General features: G+C 44.8%; 1 protein-coding gene across 1 annotated transcript in view; it reads left to right on the forward strand.

The window, feature by feature from the left end:
- The first annotated feature begins 979 nt into the window (after nucleotides 1-979).
- Nucleotides 980-25,996, forward strand: part of LOC134336977 (bactericidal permeability-increasing protein-like) — a 39,921-nt gene continuing 14,904 nt past the window's right edge. The window contains exons 1-7 of the mRNA XM_063031723.1: nucleotides 980-1,169; nucleotides 6,057-6,171; nucleotides 11,418-11,549; nucleotides 15,201-15,356; nucleotides 16,977-17,040; nucleotides 17,164-17,224; nucleotides 25,734-25,825. Of these exons, the coding sequence (XP_062887793.1) occupies nucleotides 1,058-1,169; nucleotides 6,057-6,171; nucleotides 11,418-11,549; nucleotides 15,201-15,356; nucleotides 16,977-17,040; nucleotides 17,164-17,224; nucleotides 25,734-25,825 (732 nt within the window). The 5' untranslated portion in view covers nucleotides 980-1,057. The remainder of the gene's footprint in view (nucleotides 1,170-6,056; nucleotides 6,172-11,417; nucleotides 11,550-15,200; nucleotides 15,357-16,976; nucleotides 17,041-17,163; nucleotides 17,225-25,733; nucleotides 25,826-25,996) is intronic.

The following is a 25,996-nucleotide window of genomic DNA, read 5'->3' on the forward strand; positions in this document are numbered from 1 at the left end:
TGTCCATCAAGCAGCTCCTCCCCTCTCTCTCTGTAAGAATACAGAAGCTGAAACCAGTGTCCTTGTAAAAATGTAAACATGCCGCAGAAAACTCATAACATCATCCAAAGCTGTCTTTGTCTCTCTCTCTCTCCCTCTCCCTCTCCCTCTCCCTCTCCCTCTCCCTCTCCCTCTCCCTCTCCCTCTCCCTCTCCCTCTCCCTCTCCCCCCCTCTCCCCCTCTCCCCCCCTCTCCCCCCCTCTCCCCCTCTCCCTCTCTCCCTCTCCCTCTCCCTCCCTCCAAAAGCACGGTTCATAGGGATAACTCAGGACCCTGTCACACTCTGTAATGGCATCTGGAATTTCTTCTCCCATGTCTGAGGGTGTACTTGGTCAAGCCTTGGGGATATATCCATATCAATGTGCTGTAAAGCTACAAATACCTTTTCCTGGTAACAGGAATGTCCTTTGCTTGTTTCCCTTATCTCTTGTGATGAGAATTAGAATCATAAATCTGAGGCGCTAGGGAAATGAGAGCCGATGGAAATCAAGCGGAAAGATGAGATGTTAAAAGTCCCCTGAGAATGCATTAGAGAGAAGAGAAATTGTCTTTAAACTAACTCACGAGAGAGCAGAGGCCATCAACTTTTTGCTTTGATGTTTCTGTAGCGGGCAATTTCTTTTTTACGAGGCCGAGTTACTAGCTCGACACTCAACGCAGCACGGATGGAAAGCGTGCCGGGGGAGCCAGCTGGGTTCGAACTTGGGACCTTCCGCCCCGAAGTCCAGCGCTGAGGCCACTACACCACCAGCTGGCAACTGAGAATGCATACTGGGGGCCATTGAGTCCAGGGAGAAGAGAACGTTGAAGTGACAGTTGTGGATGTAGTGTGAAGCGATGGAGGAAGTTGGAGATTCAGTTACAGCTGAGGAAATTGAGCAAGTGTGAATGTGAATAACAAAATGTGATTTCAGCCTATTTCAGCAGTTGCTGCTTTGAACTTTGTTAAAACAGGCATGATCGGTCAGTGAGCTCCCTGTCTCTCTCTCTCTCTCTCGGTGTAGCACATCCAGTCGAGATGCTGCCAAGGCTTTGGGTTGTGACGATCGCTCTCCTGTTCTTTGCCTCGTGCATCCTGTGTACAAACCCGGGACTGAAAACAAGAGTTACACAAAAAACCTTGGACCATGGTAAGCGCGGACAGCTCACAGCCTGTGCTTGGGGAGCAGACTCGACGGGCCAAATAGCCAAAGTCTGCTGTTGTATCTTACTTGTTTTTTTAACCCTGTCTGGAAGCAGCTGCAATGTATCACATTTCTAGGATGGCATGGCGGTGTAGTGGTTAGCGTAACGCTTTATAGTATCAGTGACCTGGGTTCAGTCCCTGCTGCTGTCTGTAAGGTGTTTGTACATTCTCCTCTTGGGGCTCTGGTTTCCTCCCACAGTCCAGAGATGTACCGGTTGGTAGGTTAATCAGTCATTATAAATTGTCCTGTGATTAGGCTTGAGTTAAATCAGGGGTTGCCGGACAGTGCAGCTCGAAGCACCAGAAGGACCGTTCTGTGCTGTAATCGATGGTTAAATAAATAATGCCAAAGTGGAGGGTGAAACTAAAGGATTGAGAGTCATGGGGGTTACAGATACATGGAAGGACTGCAGTAAATCAGATATTATCTTGAATGGCAGGGGCAGGTTCGAGGGGCGAGCGGCCTCCTCCTCTTGTGATCAATGTCCGGGCTGTCATGCTGAGCTTTGCTTTCTTGCCCGGACTGTGATCTGGTGGAAAGCCCCCCACTGCCGCTGTGAGCCCCAGCTTCTCTCATTCCACCGTCTAGCAGAGAAATATCCTGCAGGCATTCATTTGTCACGGCGGTCTGCAGTACTTGTCCCTTGTGCAGGCCCCGTGAGTTTCCCTGTACCTCCACCGATGCCCCTACCCCCACACCGGTACTGGCTTAGTATTATTGTCACATGTACCATGGTACCGAGAAAGGCTCGTCCTGCATGCTGTTCATACAGATCAGATCACTACACAGTGCATTGAGGTAGAACAGGGTCAAACAATAACAGTGCAGAATAAAGTGTAACAGCCTCAGAGAGAGTGCAGTCTAGGTAAATAACACAATGCAGGATTATAACCAGGTAGATTGTGAAGTCAAGAGTCCACCCTATTGTAAAAGAGGACTGTTCGAGAGTCTGATAACAGCAGTAGAGAAACTTTCCTTAATCCCAGTGGAGCTTTTGTCATTTCTACTTGGAGAGGGGAGAAGTGGCAATGTCTGGGGTGGGTGAGGTCATTGATTCTGCAGTAAGCAGTATTGACCGAGTCCGTGGAGAGAGGCTGGCTCCTGTGACGTCTCATTCCATGATGTGCTGGTTTCCTTTGCTCTGTGGTGTTTGTCCCATCCAGGTATCCCTTGACTCCTCATACCTCTCCACTGGCTTCCCCCCTCCTCCGCTACAGCCCTTGACACTCACATCGGCTCTCTGCTCACACTCGTTCGGTCCTTTTCCACGTCCATCATAGAACGGGGGGCAGAGGAACTGGCACTTTGGCCCATGATGTTGTGCCAAACTAATTAAACTAGTAACTAAACACCTAACTAAAGTAAACCATCACTCTAAATAATTTCTCCTTTGGCTCCTCCCAGTTCCTTCAAACAAAAGGTGTAGCCATGGGTCCCAGCTATACCTGCCTGTCGGCTATGTGGAACAGTCTATGTTCCAAGCCTACACTGGCGTCAATCCCCAACTTTTCCTGCGCTGAATTGACGACTCCATTGGGCCAATCACTCCCCCACTTTCTGCTTTCCACAGGGACTCCTGTGTCTATTCGTCCCTCCCCACTGAACTCCCTCCTGGAACTTGTCCTTGCATGCAGAATAAGTGTTACACCTACCCCTACTCTTCCTCCCTCACTACTATTCAGGGCCACAAACAGTCCTTCCAGGTGAGGCAACACTTCACCTGTGAGTCTGTTGGGGTAATTACTATGTTCAGTGTTCCCGGTGTGGCCTCCTGCATATTGGTGAGACCCGGCGCAGATTGGGTGACCGCTTCACCGAGCACCTACTCTCCATCCGCCAGAAAAAGCAGGACCTCCCAGTGGCCACCCATTTAAATTCCACTTTCCATTCCCATTCCAATATGTCCATCCATGGCCTCCTCCGCTGTCATGATAAGGCCACACTTAGGTTGGAGGAGCAACGCTTTATATTCCGTTTGGTTACCTCCAGCCTGATGGCGTGAACATCGCTTTCTCAAACTTCCCCCTCTCTTTCACTATTCCCCATCCCCTTTTCCCTCTCTCACGTTATCTCCTTGCCCATCCATCACCACCCTGTTTTCACCAATCAACCTCATCCCCTCCCCCTTCAGGTTTCACCTATCACCTTGTGTTTCTCTCTCCCCTCTCCCCACCTTTTAAATCTACTTCTCAGCTTTTTTTTTTCTCTCCAGTCCTGCTGAAGGGTTTCGGCCCGAAACGTCAACTGTACTTTTCTCCACAGATGCTAGCTGGCCTGCTGAGTTCCTCCAGCATTTTGTGTGTGTTGCGTAAAGTAACCCGTGCAGCCTACACAGGATGGATGTCCATCCATTTTCTGCACGTTCATGGGTCTCTTAAACACTGCTCTTGTATCTGCCTCCAGTATTATCTCTGTGATAGATACCAGCTGCCCATGTCTCTTATAATCTTATTAACCTCGATCCGATCTCCCTCCAGCCTCTGCCCCCTCCAGAGGAAACAACACAAGTTTGTCCAACCACTTGTTATAGCACACACCCTTTAATCCAGGCAACATCCTTGTAAACCTCTTCTGCACCCTCTCGGAAGTCTCCACATCTTTTCTGTGATGGGGCAACAAGAGCTGACAGTGATTCTCTGTACTGCTCCACTGGCTGTCTGTCCCCGTCACAGGATTCTTGTACCACTAAGCACTGGCTGCCTGTGTTATCCCTGATTAACTGAACTCTGAAATCTTCCACTTGTCCCTCAGTCGCACTCGTGCGCAAGAAGAGCAGCCTGGCCACTGTCCCCAAGGCGTTCTGAAGTTTCAGAATCAGGTTTATTATCACCGGCATGGGACATGAAATTCGTTAACTTAGCAGCAGCAGTTCAATGCAATACATAATCTAGCAGAGAGAGAGAAAAAAATGAAATAAAACATAATAAATAAACAAGTAAATCAATTGTGTATATTGAATAGATTTTTTTTAAAAAGTGCAAAAACAGAAATACTGTGTATTTAAAAAAAGTGAGGTAGTGTCCAAAGCTTCAATGTCCATTTAGGAATCAGATGGCAGAAGGGAAGTTTGAACAGAGAAGTAACATTTTGATATAGAAATTGATTAGTTGGATACAGATATTGACTAATTGGCAACCTTTTGAATGTTCAAGCTCCTTTAGATAAGGTATCATTGGCTGTAGATTGCCTTAACTCTCCTCCTTGCAATAGCATCCATACCTGTCAATCTTTGTGCACTAACACCCTACACATCCAAAGATTCCTTGTATATTTCTTACAGTCTCCCTATATTCCACTGTACTGCTGGTCCCTGTTCAGCTCCCCATCACTGGCACCCTTTCCGATCACTGATCGCAATTCCCTTTACTCAATCCATCCTGATCGTTGGCCATCTGTGATCCTTTATATCACTGGATCTGCAAATTCTTCTCCATCAGTTTGGCCTTATTTCAGAATGTCCGCTTGCTCTTATGAAACTAAGCTGACGATTCAGCTTGCACCCCCAGATCCACCTGCTTCAGTCATTTCAATTTCATCTCTGACCTCAATGACTTTAAAAGCCTTTTGTACAACTAGACACATGTGAGTTCTTTGTCTGGGCTGAATAATACTATACAAACGCAAGGCATGCACTCCTGAAACAGTGCTAGTACTTTTCACGATTGTGGGTGCAATTTTATAGTCATAGAGTCATACACCCTGTGTAGTACTGTTTCAATAGATTCAATAAATATATTTAATGTTAGAGAAATGTATATAATATACATCCTGAAATTCTTTTTCTTCACAAACGTCTACGAAAACAGAGGAGTGTCCCAAAGAATGAACGACAGTAAAATATTAGAACCCCAAAGCACCCCCCCAAATCCTCCCTCCCACACATAAGCAGCAGCAAGGCAATGATCACCCCCACACCAGCAAAAAAAACACAAGGCCCCTCCACTGAGCGCTCAAGCATGCAGCAAAGCATCAATAAAGACACAGGCTTGCAGTACCGGGTGAATTACTCGTTCACCCGGTAATTCGACATACCACAGGCTCTCTCTCTCTCTCCCTAAGAAAGATGTCCCCATTTCACGGCGAGAGGAGAGACTTGGAAGGCACAGGTCTCTGGACACACAGCTCCCGATGTTCCGTGTTTTCCCGCCATGCCTCAGCCAGGGGCACTGGCCTCGAATCAGCCCATCTCCAGACCCACGAAATTACGGCACCCTGAAGGCACGCTACTGTATACTTTGATGCTAAAATACACTGCTCCGTATTAATCTAACAGAATGAATCCTCATGGGCTAATCCGTATTAACCATGTGCTCACTCATGGTTACACTTTACACTTGGAAGATATTTTGCACCATCCAGTAAGCAAGAATACCCATATTCACCCTTCATTCTGTTGGACTACACGATCAACAATACATCAAAAGTTAAATTTTCGCATCCCCAAAGCTTACAGATGAGCCTGTAGCTGGCTCGTTTTATTCTTATCTCCACTTATGCTGTGTATTTCTAACAGTACCTGTCTCTATTAACAGCACCATCTATTAATCATTAGTTACCAACAGAAAATGCAGTAACTATATTTGCTTGTGTGCTGGGTTTGTGATGGCTCCATCTGTTTATATTCAGACTCACCTGGCACTGGGCAACTTAAACTTGGCGTCACTATTTGGACTAGTGTGAGTATCCAGCCGATAAGATGGTGGGTGAACCCACAACAGCCACAAATTGTGGAGGAGACTGCTGATATGTACGGTGTATAACTAGGTGCATGGCTGTGTTGGTCCAATTCCTACCGAGCACTGAATTCTCCAACATTTCTTTCTCATGCAGCTCGTATCGTTGGGATATCTGTGTTACAGCAGAAAATGCAGAAGATGAAGATTCCAAATGTGTATGGTAAAAAGCGTGTGAAGTTTATTGGCCGAATCCGTTACCGTTTCACAGGGTTAGTGCCACTTTATGTTGTTCTGTAATCCATGTTCATTGCCTGTTAAATGGAACTGTATTTTCAGATTGTTGCTTCCATTGCTAGCTGAAGTGTGTTGACCTGGGTTGACTGGGCAGCTTTGTAAATGCTGTGCCTCCTGTTCAGTTTGATGCACCGAGTCTAAGTGATTTTTGTGGTATTGCTCAGCACACAGTACAAACAAAACTCAAGTACATTACAGGACAATGTTCACTGGCGTTTAAGATGAGTTGTGTTGTCAAATATTTCAGTCACTGAGCAACTTCCAAAGTGCCCAAAATGACAAACAGGAAGCAGGAACACACGGAATCAAAGAAAGGAGTGCTTTCTGAAGCTCGACACTCCCACCAGGTCAGTCACGGGTGACAATTTCACATAGGAAATGGACATTGTGAAGGCAGAAGGAATTAAGCATTTAATTACTGGTTTAGTTTGGTGCATAATCGTGGGCCACAGGGCCAGCTCCTTTACCGTACTATACTGTTCTAAATTCTAAGTTGTAAGACAAAAACCAACAAGAAGTCTTTTAGAATCAGCCGCGAGTGACCCTCCCCTTACAGTTGTCAAGGTCAGAGTTGAGTTTATTGTCATATGCACAAATGCAATGAAAAACTTGCAGCAGCATTGCACACAAGCAGCACTCATAAGAAAACACAATTTTTATGAGAAGGAACACCATTCGAAGAAAGACAAAGTCAATTTCAATGCAAAGTGATCAAAAAGGTCATAATGTGACCTCCAGTGATTAGTGTTGTGCTAGTTGGTTCAAGAACCAAAAGGTGAAAGTGAACTTCTGCCCACTGGCCTTTTAACTCTTTTTCATGATTTTTCTTAAAGTCTGACCGGTTTTTCATCACAGCTTTTGTAACATGTGCAGCTCAGAGCAAACTGTGCTTTAGGAGATATCAATTTTTTTTTATCAGGGTTAAGTGTGATTGTGTCAGCCTCTGGCCTTCCTTTGTAACTCTGCATTTTTGTTTTGCACCGGTTAATTTGAAATGCTCACTTCTTGTCTAATCTACTCCACTTGGCGTATTACACCAAGTCTGCCGTGTTCTCAATCCTTGCTCTCTTTTCAAAGTTGAACTTCCTCTAAGACAGTCCATGATCCCCTGGCAATATCAATGTAAGCACTGAACAGCACACTTTCAATGCTTACATTGGTCCATGATTGGTCAGAACGGGGGGGGGGGGTGTTGTAAGAACAGGATACATTGTCCTCAGTTCTGTCCATCATGCCATAGCAAGGATGTGATTAAGCTTGAGAAAGTGCAGAAACGTTTCACAAGGATGTTGCCAGGACTGATTAGCCAGAGTTATAAAAGAGTCTAGATAGGATGGACCTCTTTTCCCTGGACCGAAGAAGGCTGAAAGGAGACTTCTAGAGGTTTAGAAGTTCATTAGATGAATTAACATAATATGTAGTCACACTCCTTTGCCAAATTAGGGAGGAGTCTAAAATTGGAGGCCCTTAGTTTACAGTGAGAAAGGAAAGATTTAAAGGAGAGCTGAGAGGGAAGTTTTCCACAGAGAGTTTGATGACTTTGGAGACAAGTTGTTAGAGGAGGAGACAGAAGTAGATAATTTAAAAGGAATTTGAACAGGTACATGAATATGAAAAGTTTAAAGAGATATGGACCAAATGCAGGCAAATGGGACTCAGTCAGGAAGGCCCCTCGGTCAGTGTGGATGTATTGGGGCAAAGGTCCTGTTTCCCTGCAGAGCAAGCCTGTAACTCTATGACTTCAGTATTTTGGACCAGGCTACACCTTAAGTCTGGCAGATTTAACCTTCCTCTTCACTTGTGTGCAATCCACTGGGAGAAGTTCTTTGGGTGCTTCTCATGAGGAATAAGATTAAAACATGGGAATATAAAACTTTAGTATGACCAAGCCGTTCAGCCCCTTTGAACATTAGAACACGAAATGATGTGGCTTCAACTGCCTTCTATGAGCGAGAACTCTGCAGGTTCAACAACCACCTTTATGTCAAGGAATTTCTCCTCATCTCAGTCCTAAGTGGCTTATCCCTTACCCTGAAGCTGATAGCCCAGTTTTGGACTTTCACCACTATTAAAAACTTCCTTCCTTCCAGAATGTTCAACCCCATCCATGTCTTTGAGCTTCCCTCTCTTTCTATTAAACTCCAGTGACAATAAGCCCAAGGAATGCGATAATAACAGCCTTCAGATATAATAGAACATCTAGTTAATGTATCAATGTTTTTGAAATCAGCTTAAAGGATTTCCCAATACTGAAAATCAAAACTGCTTGTTTTCTCATATGCTTTTATAATTAGTGTAAATTGGTTACCTTCATTATTGACTACACTTCATTGGTAATAGTGTTTTGTGATGTCCTAAACATGTAGTGGTTTGATAGGAAAACAACTTTAGATCTTTAGATATTGGAAGACTTCTTCATTTCAAAAGGACTGTGGTATATCTAAAGCAAGTTAATCAGTGGATATTCATATTAGAATTCTAATGGTTATACTGTGGAATCCTTTTTTCCCAACTCTAATATAGGCAAACCACAAGTAGAGTAGGTATAGTAACATGTAGTGAACGGTTCACTTTGCAGAATATCTATGGGCTCCACTATTAGGGATTTACTGTGAAGTTAACAGAAATTATTGGGATTTTGCTGTGTAATGAAACTGAACAAGGCAAGATAATTCCAATTTATTTATTTTCTTTCTTTTTATGTATGAGAACATAATATTAAGGTGGATAAGTTCCCAGAGCTGGATGGATATACACCAGGTTACTGAGAGTGGCAAGGTTGTGAGGGTCTTGACCAAAATCTTTGTGTCCTGTCAAGCCACAGGTGAAGTCACAGAGGGCCAGTGAGTTGCTAATGCTGATCTGTTGTTCAAGAAGGGAAATAGGGATAGTACTGGAAATTACGGGCTGGCAATGCTCATATCAGTGGTAGGGAAGCTATTGGAGAGGATTCTTAAGGATAGGATTTATGAAGATTTGGAAAGGCAAGCCCTACTTAGGGGCAGTCAGTGAAGGATAGTGTGGAGCAAGTCATGTCATTCCAACTTGATTAGTTTCTCAAGGAGCTGGCACAGGTCGTCAATGAGAATAGGGCAGTGGATATTGTCTACATGGATTTGACAAAGTCCCTCATGCTAGGCTTATCCAGAAGATGAAGATGCATGGGGTCTGTGGTGTCTGGGTTGTTTAGATTCGGAACCGGCTTGCCCATAGAAGACGAGAGCAGTCGTCAATGGGTCTTCTTCTGGCTGGAAGGGTGTGACTAGTGGTGTTCCATAGAGATCCACACTGGAATCTCTGTCTGACTTTTATAAAATTAAAGTTAAGAATAAAAATCGAACATCAAGCAAAAAATACCATTGACTTGGAACACTAACCTCCACCTTACTGAATTATTTTAAAGATTAAAGAGCAGCTTTATTTGTCAGATGTACAGTACTGTTCAAAGGCCGTAGGCACATATACATAGCTAGGGTATTTGTCAACGTGGAGCGAAGAGCAAGTTTGTGGCGGGTGCAAAGGATGTTGGAAATGGTGAGAGAGCAACGCTACAGGAAGAGTGTGGGATAGGTGGCAGGGAAGGAGTCCCTGAGGCAGGGGTGGGGGGTTGGTGAGGTCATTTGATTCTAAACAAATGGTTTATTGATAAGTACAAAATATGTCTCTGGTGCTTCCTGCTCCTTCCCCTCTCCCTTCATCTTTTCCCAACCGTGATTTTAGTCTCTCTGGCCCCTTCCAACTCTCAGTCCGCAATGGAGACCCATATCAGAATCAGGTTTATCATCACTCATATATGTCATGAAATTAGTTTTTCTTATGTGGCAGCAGTGCAGTGCAATACATTAAATTATATATATATATATATGTGTGTGTGTTCTTACATCAAAACATACAGTGAAATGCATTGTTTGCATCAAATCAAGTCAACGAGGATCGTGCTGGGCACAAGTGTGACAAGTGTCACATTTCTGACACCAACATAGCATGCCCACAACTAATGAACGTATTTTTGGGAATGTGGGAGGAAAAAAGAGCACCCAGAGGAAACCCACATGTTCACAGCTGCTGGTGCTGTCACATTGTTTCACTACCGTGCCAAATAGCTAGCCAGAGGGTTGCAATGTCCATACTAGAGGGCAGGCACTTAAGGTGAGAGGGAGAAAGTCAAAGGATATGTGAGGGGCACATTTTTTACACAGAGCAGTGGGTGCCTGGATTGTGCTGGCCGGAGAAGTGGTGGATGAAGATACAATAGAGGCATTTAAGAGGGAATGCTGGGACATGAACCATGTGCAGGCAGAAGGGATTAATTGTCATTGGCTTAATTAGCTTGGCACAACATCGTGGGCTGAAGGACCCGTTTCTGTGCTGTGTCACGTGACCAGCAACAAAGAATATAGAATTGAGTCAGGTTTTAAAAACAAACATAAACATTTATTAAACTCTGCTCAACAATAGCGAAAAGTATTCAAACGACTAACTTAACCGGAAGTTAACTGCTATATGGCAACTCTGGAACAGTTCTTAAAGTGGTAAATTCGAACACAGTCTTAAAATGGTAACTTCGAAACTCCAAGTGATTTACACAGTCAATAATGAGAGACTTCTCTGGAAACGGATTTCTTCGAAGACATGACGTTACTGCTGATTCTGTCCAAAGGATTCACAATGAAGGAAATAAAATGGCTTAAAGGAACCGACCTTTTCCCTGGCGAATGAACACTGTACAAACCTTCCTGATCTTACAGGGGCTATCTCAGGTGCAGGCCACTATTTCTGAATGAAGATTCAATAGCATCGATCCTGTATTAAACTGCCAAACGACTCAATCTTTCAAGTTCCCCATACTTTAGTAAGGTCTTCACTCTCCAATACGAGACTTACAATAGAAAGTAAAACTCCACTTTAAAACGAAACTGCGTCATGAGATGAATACACAGCATAACGGAGTAACTGACAAATTAAACAATAAATCAACTGCGTAATAACAGGAGTTTCCTGTTATATACCTGTTGAGAACATGTCATCACGTGATCTCACACTGGCGGGAAAATTACATCACCCCACCATCACAAGACCATTACATCATGCTCATAAGATATTTAATTACATCATGGTCATAAGACAGTCACAAAATACCCACGAGGTATGTAACAGCTGTTAAATGTTCCACATTCTGTAACAATATAACAGTAACTCATTGCACCTATCTTGCCTCCAGCCTTCAGATTTTACGGTTTGGCTTACCTCAGTCCTCTTTGAAATTCGTTGCTGGGAAAGGCATCCAGTTTTCTGTCACTGATGGCTACATTGGTGTGAGGGGCGATTTTAGAGTAAAGAAGCGTCGTTTCTTGTAAGTATTCAGACCTTGCTTTACTTTTTCTTCTTCCAGAGCTACTGGAGGACTCCAGTTGGTGACAGTGTGTCCCTCACTCTCCCTGTTTTGGGTTGGATTTTGGAAAGTGACAATAGTCTGCTGTAACTACCTCTTCCTCATTGCCCAGGGGAGCAGAGACAATTAGTGGCTATGGCACAGCTCCCATCATTTTACCCATTGTCTCCCATTTGGGTCCAACTCATTGTGAAGTGGATTTGAGGTGTGACAGCCTGTTTCCAGTTCAATCACCTTAAACCCTACCACATGACCACATGTTCCAAACACAGTTCTACACTCTGCCATACAGACTGCTTTCCACTTGACTACAGTCTGCCAATAAGACCATAAGATATAGGAGCAGAAGTAGGCCATTTGGCCCATCAAGTCTGCTCCACCATTCAATCATGAGTTGATCCAATTCCTCCAGTCATCCCCACTCCCTTGCCTTTTCCCCATACCCTTTGAAGCCCTGGCTAATCAAGAACCTATCTATCTCTGCCTTAAGTGCACCCAATGACTTGGACTCCACAGCTGCTCCTGTCAACAAATTCCACAGATTTACCACCCTCTGACTAAAGTAATTTCTCTGCATCTCTGTTCTAAATTGATGTCCTTCAATCCTGAAGTCATGTCCTCTTGTCCTACACTCCCCTACCATGGGAAATAACTTTGCCATATCTAATCTGTTCAGGTCTCTTAACATTCAAAATGTTTCTATGAGATCCCCCCTCATTCTCCTGAACTCCAGGGAATACAGCCCAAGAGCTGCCAGACGTTCCTCATACGGTAACCCTTTCATTCCTGGAATCATTCTCGTGAATTTTCTCTGAACCCTCTCCAATGTCAGTATAACCTTTCTAAAATGAGGAGCCCAAAACTGCACACAATACTCCAAGTGTGGTCTCACAAGTGCCTTATAAAGCCTCAACATCACATCCCTGCACTTATATTCTATATCTCCAGAAATGAATGCCAACATTACGTTCGCCTTCTTCACCACCGACTCAACCTGAAGGTTAACCTTCAGGGTATCCTGCACAAGGACTCCCAAGCCCCTTTTTATCTCTGCATTTCAAATTCTCTCCTCATCTAAATAATAGTCTGCCCATTTATTCCTTCCACCAAACACTTTCCAACATTGTGTTTCATTTGCCACTTCTTTGCCCATTCCCCTAAACTATCTAAGTCTGTCTGCAGGCTCTCTGTTTCCTCAACACTACCTGCTCCTCCAACTATCTTTGTATCATCAGCAAATTTAGCCACAAATCCATTACAGTAATCCCTTGGTCCAGATCATTGACATACATTGTAAAAAGCAGCACCGTAAAAGTCCCAACACTGACCCTTGTGGAACTCCACTGATAAATGGCAGCCAGCCAGAATAGGATCCCTTTATTCCCACTTTCTGTTTTCTGCTGATCAGTCAATGCTCCACCCATGCTAGTAACTCCCCTGTAATTCCATGGGCTCTTACCTTGCTAAGCAGCCTCATGTGCGGCACCTTGTCAAAGGCCTTCTGAAAATCCAAGTGCACCATGTCTACTCATCTCCTTTGTCTACCCTGCTTGTAATTTCCTCAAAAAATTGCAGTAGGTTAGTCAGGCAGGATTTTCCTTTCAGGAAACCATGCTGGATTGGCTTATCTTGTCATGTGCCTCCAGGTACTCCATAATCTCATCCCTAACAATCGATTCCAACAACTTCCCAACCACTGATGTCAGGCTAACAAGTCAATGGTTTCCTTTCCACTGCCTCCCAACCTTCTTAAATAGCGGAATAACATTTGCAATTTTCCAGGCATCTGGTAAAATGCCAGAATTATCGATTTTTGAAAGATCATTGTTAATGCTTCCACAATCTCTCCAGCTACCTCCTTCAGAACCCAAGGGTGCATTCCATCAGGTCCAAGAGATTTATCCGCCCTCAGACATTAAGCTACCTGACCACCTTTTCAGTCATAATTTTCACTGCACAAACTTCACTTCCCTGACGCTCTTGAATGTCCAGTATACTGCAGATGTTTTCCACTGTGAGGACTGATGCAAAATACACATTCAGTTCTTCTGCCATCTCTGCATCTCTCATTACAATATCTCCAGCATCATTTTCTATTGGTCCTATATCTACCCTCAACTCTCTTTTACCCTTTAGATACTTAAAAAAGCTTTCAGTATCTTCTTTGATATTAGTCACCAGCTTCCTTTCATAATTCATCTTTTCCTTCCTAATGACCTTGTTAGTTTGCTCCTTCAAGTTTTAAAAGCTTCCCAATTCTCTATCTTCTAACTAGTTTGGCCTCCTTGTATGCCCTCTCCTTTGCTTTTACTTTGGCTCTGACTTCACTTGTCAGCCACGCTAGTGTCCTTCTTCCATTCAAAAATTTCTTCTTATTTGGAATACATCTGTCTTGCATTTCCCTCATTTTTTGCAGAAACTCCAGCCATTGATGCTCCGCTGTCCTTCTTGCAAAAGTCCCTTTCCAGTCATCTTTGGCCAGTTTCCCTCTCATGCCATTGTAACTTCCTTTATTTCACTGAAATACTGACACATTGGAATTTAGTTCCTCCTTCTCAAATTTCAAAGTGAACTCAGTCATATTGTCATCACTCTTCCCTAAGGATTCCTTAACCTTAAGCTCTCTTATCACCTCTGGATCATTGCACAACACCCAATCAGCACAGCAGAACCCCTACTGGGCTCAACAATAAGCTGTTCTAAAAAGCCATCCCTTAGACATTCTACTAATTCTCTCTCTTGAGGTCCAGTACTGACCTGGTTTTCCCAATCCACTTTCATGTTAAGATCGCCAATGATTATCATGACTCTTCTGACTCGCCTTTTCTATCTCCTGCTGAAATTTGTAATCCACATCCTGGCTGCTGTTTGGAGGCCTGTATACAACTACCATTAGGTTCCTTTTACCCTTGCCATTTCTTAGCTCAACCCATAGAGACTCTACACCCTCTGATCCTATGTCATCCCTTTCTAAGGCTCATGCAGGCCATCTATAAAAGAAAGACTCTTGTTGCTGGGTGAATTCCCATCATCACATAGGGTGGGTTTTACATCTGAAGTTCCACCCATAGTCAATCCCTCTTAATAAACAGACAATACTTCAGTCACACAGTATCAATGGACAGACAAGCATTATTGGGAGATGGTGGGACCAAAGTATGTTGACATATTAAAATGCAATATGCATTTTTGTTATGCAGTTAACAAGGGACTTAAGACTTGAGGAGATGAGTGGAGTGTGCTTAGATAGAATGGGTGATACTGGACCTGTTGTTCCCAAAGCTCTTTACCAGTGACTCCTCTTGGCCTTAGCTCTGTGACTGCTGCAGGAGATAGATTGGAATGACTAATCAATAGCTCTATTATGCTTGGACCCGGAGGGAAGTCCATGGAGCATCATTCTCTCTGGGACAAAACTATTGGGCTGAATGGCCTATTTCTCTAAAAGGACACCCACCACTCCAAACTCTATTCCTCCAGGTCCCAGTAGAGGGGGGTCTAGTACCAGACGCTGGTACAATAAACATCAGCAGAACTATGGATCTCAGTTCATTTGTCGGCCTGTCGTCTTGTGCTCATTTACCAAATGACTTTGGCTTCTCCTTACTACAGTAGGACGAGTGGATCGTTTGAGGTATCTGTGAGCAGGCTGTCAATATCACAGACTATAGGACTGACCCGGGACAATACAGGTCGTCCTGCAATCCGCAGCATTGCCTGTTCAGCCAATGTCGGTACAGTTCATGTCAAGTTCACCAAAAAGAAAAGGTAATATACTAAGTACTTTAGGAAAAAGAAACCACCATATATTTCTGCTATTTCTGTCCCTCCCCTACTTTCTTTTTCTCTCTCTTGTGCACTCTTTTCTTCTCATGTACTCTATATCACTCCTACTATTTCTTTCCTCTGCTCTTATTTTCTGTCCTCTACAATCTCTTTCTCTCTCCCATTCTATCCCTCATTCATTCTCTCTCTCTCTCTCTCTCTCTGTCACTCCTCTGCAGTCTTCTTCAGTTGCCTATTCTTCATTTAAAGCCCAGAATGTGATTGGTGCTTTGAGAGAGTTAATTATGATATAATTTGCATACATGTGGTGGAGATTTTAGTGGGCAGGAAGGTAACTTTCTCCAGTACTGAATCCCAGTCTGGCTGATTCCGACTCCGGGATTGGATATTTCCCATAAATTATCCTGAAAGTTACATTGGCCAGGATTGGCACACCAAAGGACACCAGTCTGACAAATAAAATCCATTGGGGATGAGGGGAGCGGGGGATTGTTTTGATGGAATTAGAGTGGGATTAGTGTGAATAGCAACTTGATGGTTGGAATGGATTCCATGGGACAAAGACTGTGCTTGTGACTATGACTATAAATTAAGGGGAAGGAAGGGGAGTAGGGGATGCAGAAGAGAGTAAAGATGGTAGAGGGAGCAGAGGTTGAGATGCCAGCAGTTCCGTAATGCTGGGGCAGCTCTGTGCTGGAATAGAGAAACCAGCAACCCCACACACTACCAGCAGGGGAAGCCATTTTCCTCACTTCCCAAGCCAGACCTGAGCTGATCTGAATGCTTTGTAGTCTCCATCATTATAGACCAAAATTTCGGGGTCAACATCAGTGCTGCCAGTTTGTCACTGATCTCCCACGCGAGTTGAAACCTCCCCTACCGAGCAAGCGATCCTCTAGGACTCGGAGTGAGGGATCTGACCAGGAAGTTGGAAAATCAATAGAATCAGACGCAGCAATGGGGAAGAACTGTTAGCTTATCACAGTTGTATTAGCTATATAAAACTATACAGGAAATGATCAGAGCCTTCATCTTTTGATTCTCCCTTCCTGTTGCAGTTGACACATCCAGCAGTCACAACATTGTAGTTCCATGTACTGACCCGTGCTCCAAACTCATCACCCTTGTTCCCGATACTTGCATTAAAACTCATCCCAATGACTATCAACTGCCTATCCTTCCTCACAAACTCGTTACAAGCTGTACTTACCTGTACCTCAACTGCCCCACACTCTGACTTAACACTCTGCATTTGGACAGGCACTTGAGTAGGAAAGGTTTAGAGAGTTGTGGGTCAAATGCTGACAAATGGGACCAGCTGAGACAAGGCCCTTCGACTGGCATGTACTATTTCTGTGAGGTAAAACTCTATGGACTCTAAATTTTCAGATTAGCTCTATTTGCATGATTCACTGGGATCTGATTAGGTCTAATGTCAAAATGAGGTAATTTACTCACACAAAACATTTGCAGGTGAACCATTTGGTGATGCTTACTCCCGCACGCCAGCCCACATCCTTATTCCAGAGTATTTTCTGCATTTGCAGGTGATTCTGCACAATGCACAGATTTGTTTTGACCTAACAATGTTGTGTTTTGTAGATGGTTGTACAATCTATTCCGCAAATTCGTAGAGAAACCCATCAAGCGTGCTCTTAACAAACAGGTCGGTCATCTCCCATCAACCTTCATATCGGATATTTCTGCTGTTAACTTGCATACTGTTATAGATGTAAAAACGTGGCAGAATGTCAGAGTCAGATAATTGTCATTTATTATTTCTTCACAGATTTGTTCTCAAATCTCTAATGCCATCAAAGATCTGAAAAATGATCTAAAGAGCATGAAAAGTAGGTTGTTTTACGTTCTTCCTTTTCTATCCTCACCCATCACCTTTCAGAGACCGTCACAAGGATGCTGCCTTGTGCTCCCTGCAATGGATCACATTTGCACAGGAAGATCAAATGAATATGTAGTATATGCAAATAATCTGAAACAAAAGTGGATTGACCCTCCCCTACCACTCCCCCCCGCCCCACCTCTCATCACTTACATTGCATCTGGCAACAACAGTCATTGGAGAGTGAAAATCAGAAAAAAACCCCGCAGAAGCTGCAAAACTGACATGAAAATAGAAACAACAGGAAGCCTGCAGATGCCGGAATTTCAAGCAACACACATAAAAGTTGCTGGTGAACGCAGCAGGCCAGGCAGCATCTCTAGGAAGAGGTTCAGTCGATGTTTCGGGCTGAGACCCTTCATCAGGACTAACTGAAAGAAGAGCTAGTAAGAGATTTGAAAGTGGGAGGGGGAGGGGGAGACCCGAAATGATAGGAGAAGACAGGAGGGGGAGGGATGGAGCCAAGAGCTGAACAGGTGATTGGCAAAAGGGATACGAGAGGATCATGGGACAGGAGGCCCAGGGAGAAACAAAAGGGGGAGGGGGGAGAAAAAGCCCAGAGGATGGGCAAGGTGTATAGTGAGAGGGACAGAGGGAGAAAAAGGAGAGAGAGAGAAAGAATGTGTGTATATAAATAAATAACGGATGGGGTACGAGGGGGAGGTGGGGCATTAGCGGAAGTTAGAGAAGTCAATGTTCATGCCATCAGGTTGGAGGCTACCCAAATGGAATATAAGGTGTTGTTCCTCCAACCTGAGTGTGGCTTCATCTTTACAGTAGAGGAGGCCGTGGGTAGACATATCAGAATGGGACGTGCAATTACAAAGTGTAAAATGTGTGACCACTGGGAGATCCTGCTTTCTCTGGCAGACAGAGCGTAGGTGTTCAGCGAAACGATCTCCCAGTCTGTATCGGGTCTCGCCAATGTGTAGAAGGCCACATCGGGAACATTGGAAGCAGTGTGTCAACCCAGCCGACTCACAGGTGAAGTGTCGCCTCACCTGGAAGGACTGTCTGGGGCCCTGAATGGTGGTAAGGGAGGAAGTGTAAGGGCACGTGTAGCACTTGTTCCGCTTACAAGGTTAAGTGCCAGGAGGGAGATCAGTGGGAAGGGATGGGGGGGGACAAATGGACAAGGGAGTCACGTAGGGAGCGATTCCTGCGGAAAGCGGGGGGGCGCAGGAAGGGAAAGACGTGCTTAGTGGTGGGATCCTGTTGGAGGTGGCGGAAGTTACGGAGAATAATATGTTGGACCCGGAGGCTGGTGGGGTGGTAGGTGAGGACCAGGGGAACCCTATTCCTAGTGCGGTGGCGGGAGGATGGAGTGAGAGCAGATGTACGTGAAATGGGGGAGATGCGTTTGAGAGCAGAGTTGATGGTGGAGGAAGGGAAGCTCCTTTCTTTAAAAAAGGAGGACATTTCCCTCATCCTGGAATGAAAAGCCTCATCCTGAGAGCAGATGGAGGAAACTCCCAGCAGGTCGGGCAGATTCTATGGAGGGAGAAACAGTATCAATGTTTCCGTGTCCTTTCAAGGGAAAATCTCTGTTAGCCTGGGACTGCTGACCTAAAGTGGCAGTTTAAAGAGGGATTTAAGGTCAAATGAAACTTTTTAATGTAAGAATGTGTTGCAGGTGATAAAACTGTAGGACCTGCAGCTGTATGTGTAAAAGAAAAATCAAAGAAACACTGTGCCAAAGTAAGGGCAGAACTGACCAGTGCTGGTATGTACAGAAAGAAAGAATGAGCTATCTAATATAGGCATCTGTTAGTCTCGTGAGACCATGGATTTGCGCCTTGGAAGGTTTGCAGGGCATGGGCCTGGGCGAGGTTGTATGGAAGACCGGCAATTGCCCATGCTGCAAGTCTCCCCTCTCCACACCACCGATGTTGTCCAAGGGAAGGGCACTAGGACAGATACAGGCAAACAGTGAGAAAACAAAACTTAGAATACACAATTTTAAGTGGCCGAAAGATGGAGTTGACACAGGCAGACAGTGAGGAAATGAAACTTAGAATACACAATTCTAAGTGGCCTAGAACGTGAACAACCACACAGGCTGAAGCAACGATCTGGCCATGAATGGATGCAAAGCCGGGGTTTTTATGCTGCAGGTTTAGATGAGAATCAGGTGCCACAATCAAGGATCCCAGGAGAACACAGGGAAAAGGGAATTAGGAGAATATGAGGAATTAACAGTGAGGACTGTCACAGTTTGTTCAAGGATATAAAAGATTTGGCCATGGGTCTGGGTATAGCTGGGGCTGGGACTGTTTGTGACAAATAAAAGGAGTGAAGGAAATGGGTGTGGATGTATTGAAAGAGAAGGTGATTGAGTCAAGCAATGTCCATAAGACCATAATACACAGGAGCAGAATTAGGTCACTTACCCCATTGAGTCTGTTCTGCCATTTGGTCATGGCTGATTTATTTTCCCTCTCAGCTCCATTCTCCCGCCTTCGCCCCATAACCTTTAACACACTTACTAATGAAGAACCTATCAACCTCTGCTTTAAGTACACCCAATGACTTGGTCTCCACACGCTCTGTGACAATGAGTTCCATAAACTCACATGCTTTCAGGCTTTTGTATCTTCTGCCCGATGGGGAGAGGAGAAAACAGATTGCCCGGGGTGTGTGGGACCTTCGATTATGCTGGCTGCTTTACTGAGGCAGTGAGAAATATAAATGCGTCCATGGAGGGGGGAGGCTGCTTTCTGTGATTTCACTTGATAAGGGATGGAGAAGGTCAAAACTAAGCCTAACCAGGCCACAAATATTCACACATAGAGCAGGAAATGGGGTCTTTTGCAGTCCTCAACTTGAACCCTGACAGCATCTCAACGTGGATTGGGAATCCCACCTGGAAATGCCTGATTGCTGTGACACAGCCGGCTCTGTAAACCAACAAACAAAGCTCTGTAGACACTCAGCAGGTCAGGTAGCATCCATGGAGAGAAGTGGACAGATATCCCACCTGTATCCACAACACTACACATGTTCTCAATCTCCTCAACAACTTTCAGTTACCTGGTCCTGACTGTCTCATTGTCACGTGGATGTCCAGTTCCTTATACACTTCTATCCTCCAACAAGAAGGACTTAAAGTTCTCCATTTCTTTCTTGACATCAGATCAGACTAGTCCCCCTCCACCACCCACCCCCTCAATCTGGCAGAGCTGGTCCTCACCCTCAACAATTTCTCTTGGCTCCTTCCACTTTCTCCAAACTCAAGGTGTAGCCACGGGCCCCAGATATGCTTGTTTTTTTGTTGCCTATGTAGAACAGTCCATGTTCCAAGCCGTCCCTGGTAATGCTCCCCAAATCTTTCTGTGCCATACTGACAATTGTATTGGTGTTGCTTCATGCACCCATGCTGAGCTCGCCAAATTCATCAACTTTGCCTCCAGCTTCCACCCTATCCTTAACTTCACTTGGTCCATTTCTACAGCTCTCTCTGCTTTCTCAATCTCTCTGTCTCCACCACTGGAGACAAACTGTCTACTGACATCTTTCATAAATGCACCAATTCCCACAGCTATCTTGCCTATACCTCTTTTCACACCCCGTCTCCTGTAAAAATGCCATTCCCTTTTCTCAGTTCCTTTGTATCCGACACATTTGATGCCAGGATGAGGCTTTCCTTTTCAGAACATCAGAGATGTCTTCCTCCTTCAAAGGACAGGGTTTCCCTTCCTCCACCACTGATGCTGCCCTCACCTGCATCTCCTTCCTTTCCCAGACATTCGCACTCACCCAATCTTCCTGTTGCATTAACAGGGATAGAGTTCCTTTTGTCCTAAAATATTACCCCATGATCCAACACATTCTCCATAACATCCACCATCTTCAATGGGACCCTACCACCAAACACATCTTTACTCTCCGCTTTCCACAGGGATTGCACCTTCCATGATTTCCTTGTCCATTGGTACCCCCACCCCCCACTAATCTCCCTCCCGGCACTTATCCCTGCAGGTGGCAGAATTGCTACGCCCTCCATTTACCTCCTCCCTCATCTTGATTCAGGGCCCCAAACAGACACTCGAGGTGAGGCAACACTTCACCTGAGAACCTGTTAGGGTCACCGACTGTATCTGCTGCTCCTGATGGTGCCCCCTCTATATTGGCGAGAGTTAATGTATATTGGGGGACCGCTTTGACGAGCACCTCAGCTCCACCCACAAAAAACTGGAATATCCTGGTGGCCGACCATTTCAATTCCTATCCCCTTTCTGACCCGTTGGTCCATAGCCTCCTTTTCTGCTACAATGAGGCCACTCTTTGGTGGAGGAGCAATCAAGGTAGCTTCCAACCTGATGGCGTAAACATCAATTTCTTCAACTTGCAGTAATTTTTTTCTCCTACCCCTTCCCTCTTGTTCACTTCCACACTCTGGCCTCTTACCTCTTCTTCACCTTGCCCTGATACCTTCCTCCTTCTTCTTCTCCCACAATCCACTCTCTTCTCTTGTCAGATCTCTTCTCCAGCCTTTTGCCTTTTCTACTTATCACCTCCCACACTCCCCCTCCTCCACCCACCAAGCTTCATCTATCATCTTCCAGCTTGTCCTCCCTCGTTTCCCCCACCCACCTCTTATTCTGGCATCTTCCCCCTCCCTTTCCAGCCATGCTGAAGGGTCTCAGCCTGAAACGTCAACTATTTATTCATTTACTGTTGAATGGTGCCTGACCAGCTGAATTCATCCAACATGTTGTGTCTGTTGCATAAGACAAGGCCATGAGTCCATATGATATAGGAGCAGAATTAGTCCATTTGGCCCATCAGCTCTTCTCCACCATTTGATCATGGCCGGTCAATTTCCCTCTCAACCCCATCCTCTTGCCATCTCCCTGTAATCTTTCACACCCTGACTTGTCAAAAATCTATCAAACTCCACCTTAAACGCACCCAATAACCTGGCCTCCGTAGCCACCTGTGGCAATGAATTCCACAGATTCACTATGCTCTGGCTAAAGAAATTCCTCCTCATCTCCATTCTAAATTGACGTGCCTCCATTCTAAGGTTGTGCTCTCTGGTTCTAAACTCTCCCACTGTAGGATACATTGTCTTCACATCCAGTCTGTCTAGGAATTTCAACATTTGATAGGTTTCAATGAGATCCCCCCTCATTAAATTCTAGTTGAGTACAGGTCCAGAGTCAGCAACCACTCTTCACACGATAAGCCATTCATTCCCAGAATCATTTTCGTGAACATCATTTGAACCCCCTCCAATGTCAGCACATCCTTTTTTAGATAAGGGGCCCAAAATTGCTCACGTTACTCCAAGTGAGGCCTCATCAGTGCTTTATAAATCTTCAACAGTACTATCCTTGCTTTTATATTCTAGTCCTCTTGAAATGAATGCTGACATTGCATTTACCTTCCTCACTACCAACTCGACCTGCAAGTTAATCTTTAGGGAATCCTATACAAGGATTCCCAAATCCCTCTGCACCTTGGATTTAAAAAAAATTCTTCCTATTTAGAAAGTAGTCTACACTTTTACTTCTTCTACCAAAGTGTATGTCCATACACTTCCCAGCACTATATTCCATCTTTGCCCATTTTTCTAATCTGTCTAAGTCCTTCTGCAGTCTCTCTGCTTCCTCAACACCACCTGCCCCGCCGCCTATCTTCAAATTGTCCGCAACTTGGCCACAAAGCTATGAATTCCATCATTCAAATCATTGAGATATAATGTGAAAAGAATCAGTCCCTATACTGACCCCTGCAGAACACCACTGATCACCGGCAGCTTCCTTTATTTCCACCCTTTGCCTCTTTCCCATCAGTCGATGCTCTATCCATGTTAATGTCTTTCCTACAGCTGCTGCCTTTTACTGCTCTGCTGTCCCCTTCCTATTAATTTTAGCCAGCTCCTCTCTTATGTCTCTAATTACCTTTTACTCCACTGTAATACTCCATTTGACTTTATCTTCTTCTCAAATTTCAGGGTGGATTCTGTCATATTATGTTCACTGACACCTCAGTGTTCCTTTACCTCAAGCTCCCTAATCAAATCTGGTTCATTACACAACACCCAATCCAGAATAGCTGATCCCCTTGTGGGCTCAACCACGAGCTGCTCTGAAAAGCCATCTTGTAGGCATTCTGCAAATTCTCTCTCTTGGGAGCCAAAACCAGCACGAATCTGATTCTCCCAACCTACCTGCATATTGAAACCCCCCACGACTATTGTAAAATGCCTTTGTGACATGCAGTTTCTATCTCCCATTGTAATTTGTAGCCCTAATCCCGGCCACCGTTTGGGGGCCTGTATATAGTGTAATTCCCATCAGGATCTTTATACCCTTGGAGTTTTCTTGCCTCTTCCCACAAGTACTCTACATCTTATGTTGCCATGTCACCTCTTCCTAAGGATTTGATTTCATTTTTTACCAACAGAGCATACCCACCTCCCCTCTGTGTACCTACCTGGCCTTTTGATACAATGTGTATCCTTGGATGTTAAGCTCCCAACTATGATCTTCTTTCAGCCACGACTCAGCAAAGCTCACATCATCATATCCGCCAACCTCTTAACTGCGTTACAAGAGCATCTACTTTATCCCGTATATTGCGAGAATTCAAATATAACACCCTCAGTCCTGTGTTCATCATCCTTTTTTGATTTTGGCCCCATGTTACATTTTAACTCAACCCACTGACTGCAATTTTGCCCTAGCATCTGCCTGTCCTTCCTCACCACACACTAATTCTGCTTATATACCAACTGCCCCAAGCTCAACCCTATCACTTCATTATCTTGTAGACATTCTGCAAATTCTCTCTCTTGGGAGCCAAAATCAGCATGAATCTGATTGTCCCAACCTACCTGCAAATTGTAACCCCCCCATGACTATTGTAAAATGCCTTTGTGACATGCAGTTTCTATCTCCCATTGTAATTTTTAGCCCCAATCCCGGCCACTGTTTGGGGGCCTCTATATAGTGTAACTCCCATCATTACAAAACTGCTCACCGGATATTGGTCCCCCTCAGGGTCAGGTGTAACCTGGCCTTTTTGTACAGGTCATACCTTCTCCTCCCCGCCCCAAAGAGATTCCAATGATCCAGAAATCTGAAACCTTGCCCCCTGCACCGGCCTGAAACGTCGACTGCACCTCTTCCTATAGATGCTGCCTGGCCTGCTGCGTTCACCAGCAACTTTGATGTGTGTCCCCTGCACCGGTTCCTCAGTTCCACATTTACCTGCCAAATCATCCTATTTCTACCCTCTTCAGGACCTCCCTCCTCTCTTTTCCTACCAATGTCATTGTATCACAGCTTCTGGCTGCTCCCCCTTCCCCCTTTGGAATGCCGTGGACCCGATCCGAGACGTCCCTGACACTGGCAGCTGGGAGACAACATATTATCTCTGTGTCTCTATTTGTGTCCACAGAATCTCGTGTCTACTCTATGGAATCCTCTATCACTACGGCAGTCTTCTTCTGCTCCCAGCTTCTGATCCACAGTGCCAGAGATCTGTAGCTTCCCCCGGTAAATTGCTCCCCTCCAGACAGTATCGAAAAGCAGTATACTGTACTTATTACAGACGGGAATGGCTACAGGAGTGCTCTGCGCTGACTGCCCATTTCCTTTCCTTCTCCTGACAATCATCCAGGTACCAGCCTCATGCATCTTAGGGGTGACTACTTCCCTGTAGCTCCGATCTATCACCCCCTCGGTTTCCCACATGAGCTGAAGGTCATCAAACTGCAGCTCCAGATCTTTGACATGCTCTCTGAGGAGCTGCAGCTCGGTGCACCAGGTGTAGATGTGGTTATCCGGGAGGCTGGAGGTCTCCCTGAATTCCCACATCTCACACAAGAACACAACACAGCCCCTGGATCCATTCTCACTGCACTAACTGTGTACCGATAGATGAAGAACAAAGAATTAAAAGGATATTTATCATATATGTACCTTGCACAAACTGGATGAGCCAAACCCTCCCCCACCCCCGACACTAGTTCATTTACACAATGGCTGCCGCACTTATTCCTGCCTTATTTTTATTTTCCCTTGCTAATGAATTGCTATTTGATTGGGCCGCCAAACGCAGTCTTTTTAAATCTTGAGAGTTTAAATCACGAGAGTTGCCTCCTCTCGTGCTCCTGCCGGATGGAAGATGTTTTGTGTCAAGACCCTTCTTCTGGACTCTGCTGACCCATTTAGAGTTCCGTCAGCACATTGTGTGGAGCTCCAGATTCCAGAATCGGCAGTCTCTTGTGTCTCCATTTGGACCTCCAAACCTCTGTCAACCAGTTGGCTTTGATCAAGCTGCTGAGAGATACAGAACTCCGACATTCAGGAGTTCAACAGTAATGAATAAGCAAGAATGAAATCACAAGTTCTTTGACATTCAGTGGTGTAATGTGACTATACTAAGGATAATAATGTTTAATCGAGTACAATCTGATGTTTAATGCTCTTTTCCCTCTATGTTCTCAGTATCTTTCCGCCTTAATGCCTTCGCTGGGGTTGACTATTCTCTGGTTAATCCAATTAAATTCACATCCAATGCCATGGACCTGGATTTTAAGGTATGCATTGACAACTGAAAAGAGAGAGGTAGATGTAAAACAGGTTAGATGGAGTGGCAGTTAACTATTTTTCACCTACCACCTCACCAGCCTCCACATCCAGCACATAATTCTTTGGAACTTCCACCACCCCCAATGGGATTCCACCACCAAGAACATCTTTTCCTACCC

This window comes from Mobula hypostoma, chromosome 2 (genome assembly GCF_963921235.1).
Source record: "Mobula hypostoma chromosome 2, sMobHyp1.1, whole genome shotgun sequence".
NCBI lineage: Eukaryota > Metazoa > Chordata > Chondrichthyes > Myliobatiformes > Myliobatidae > Mobula > Mobula hypostoma.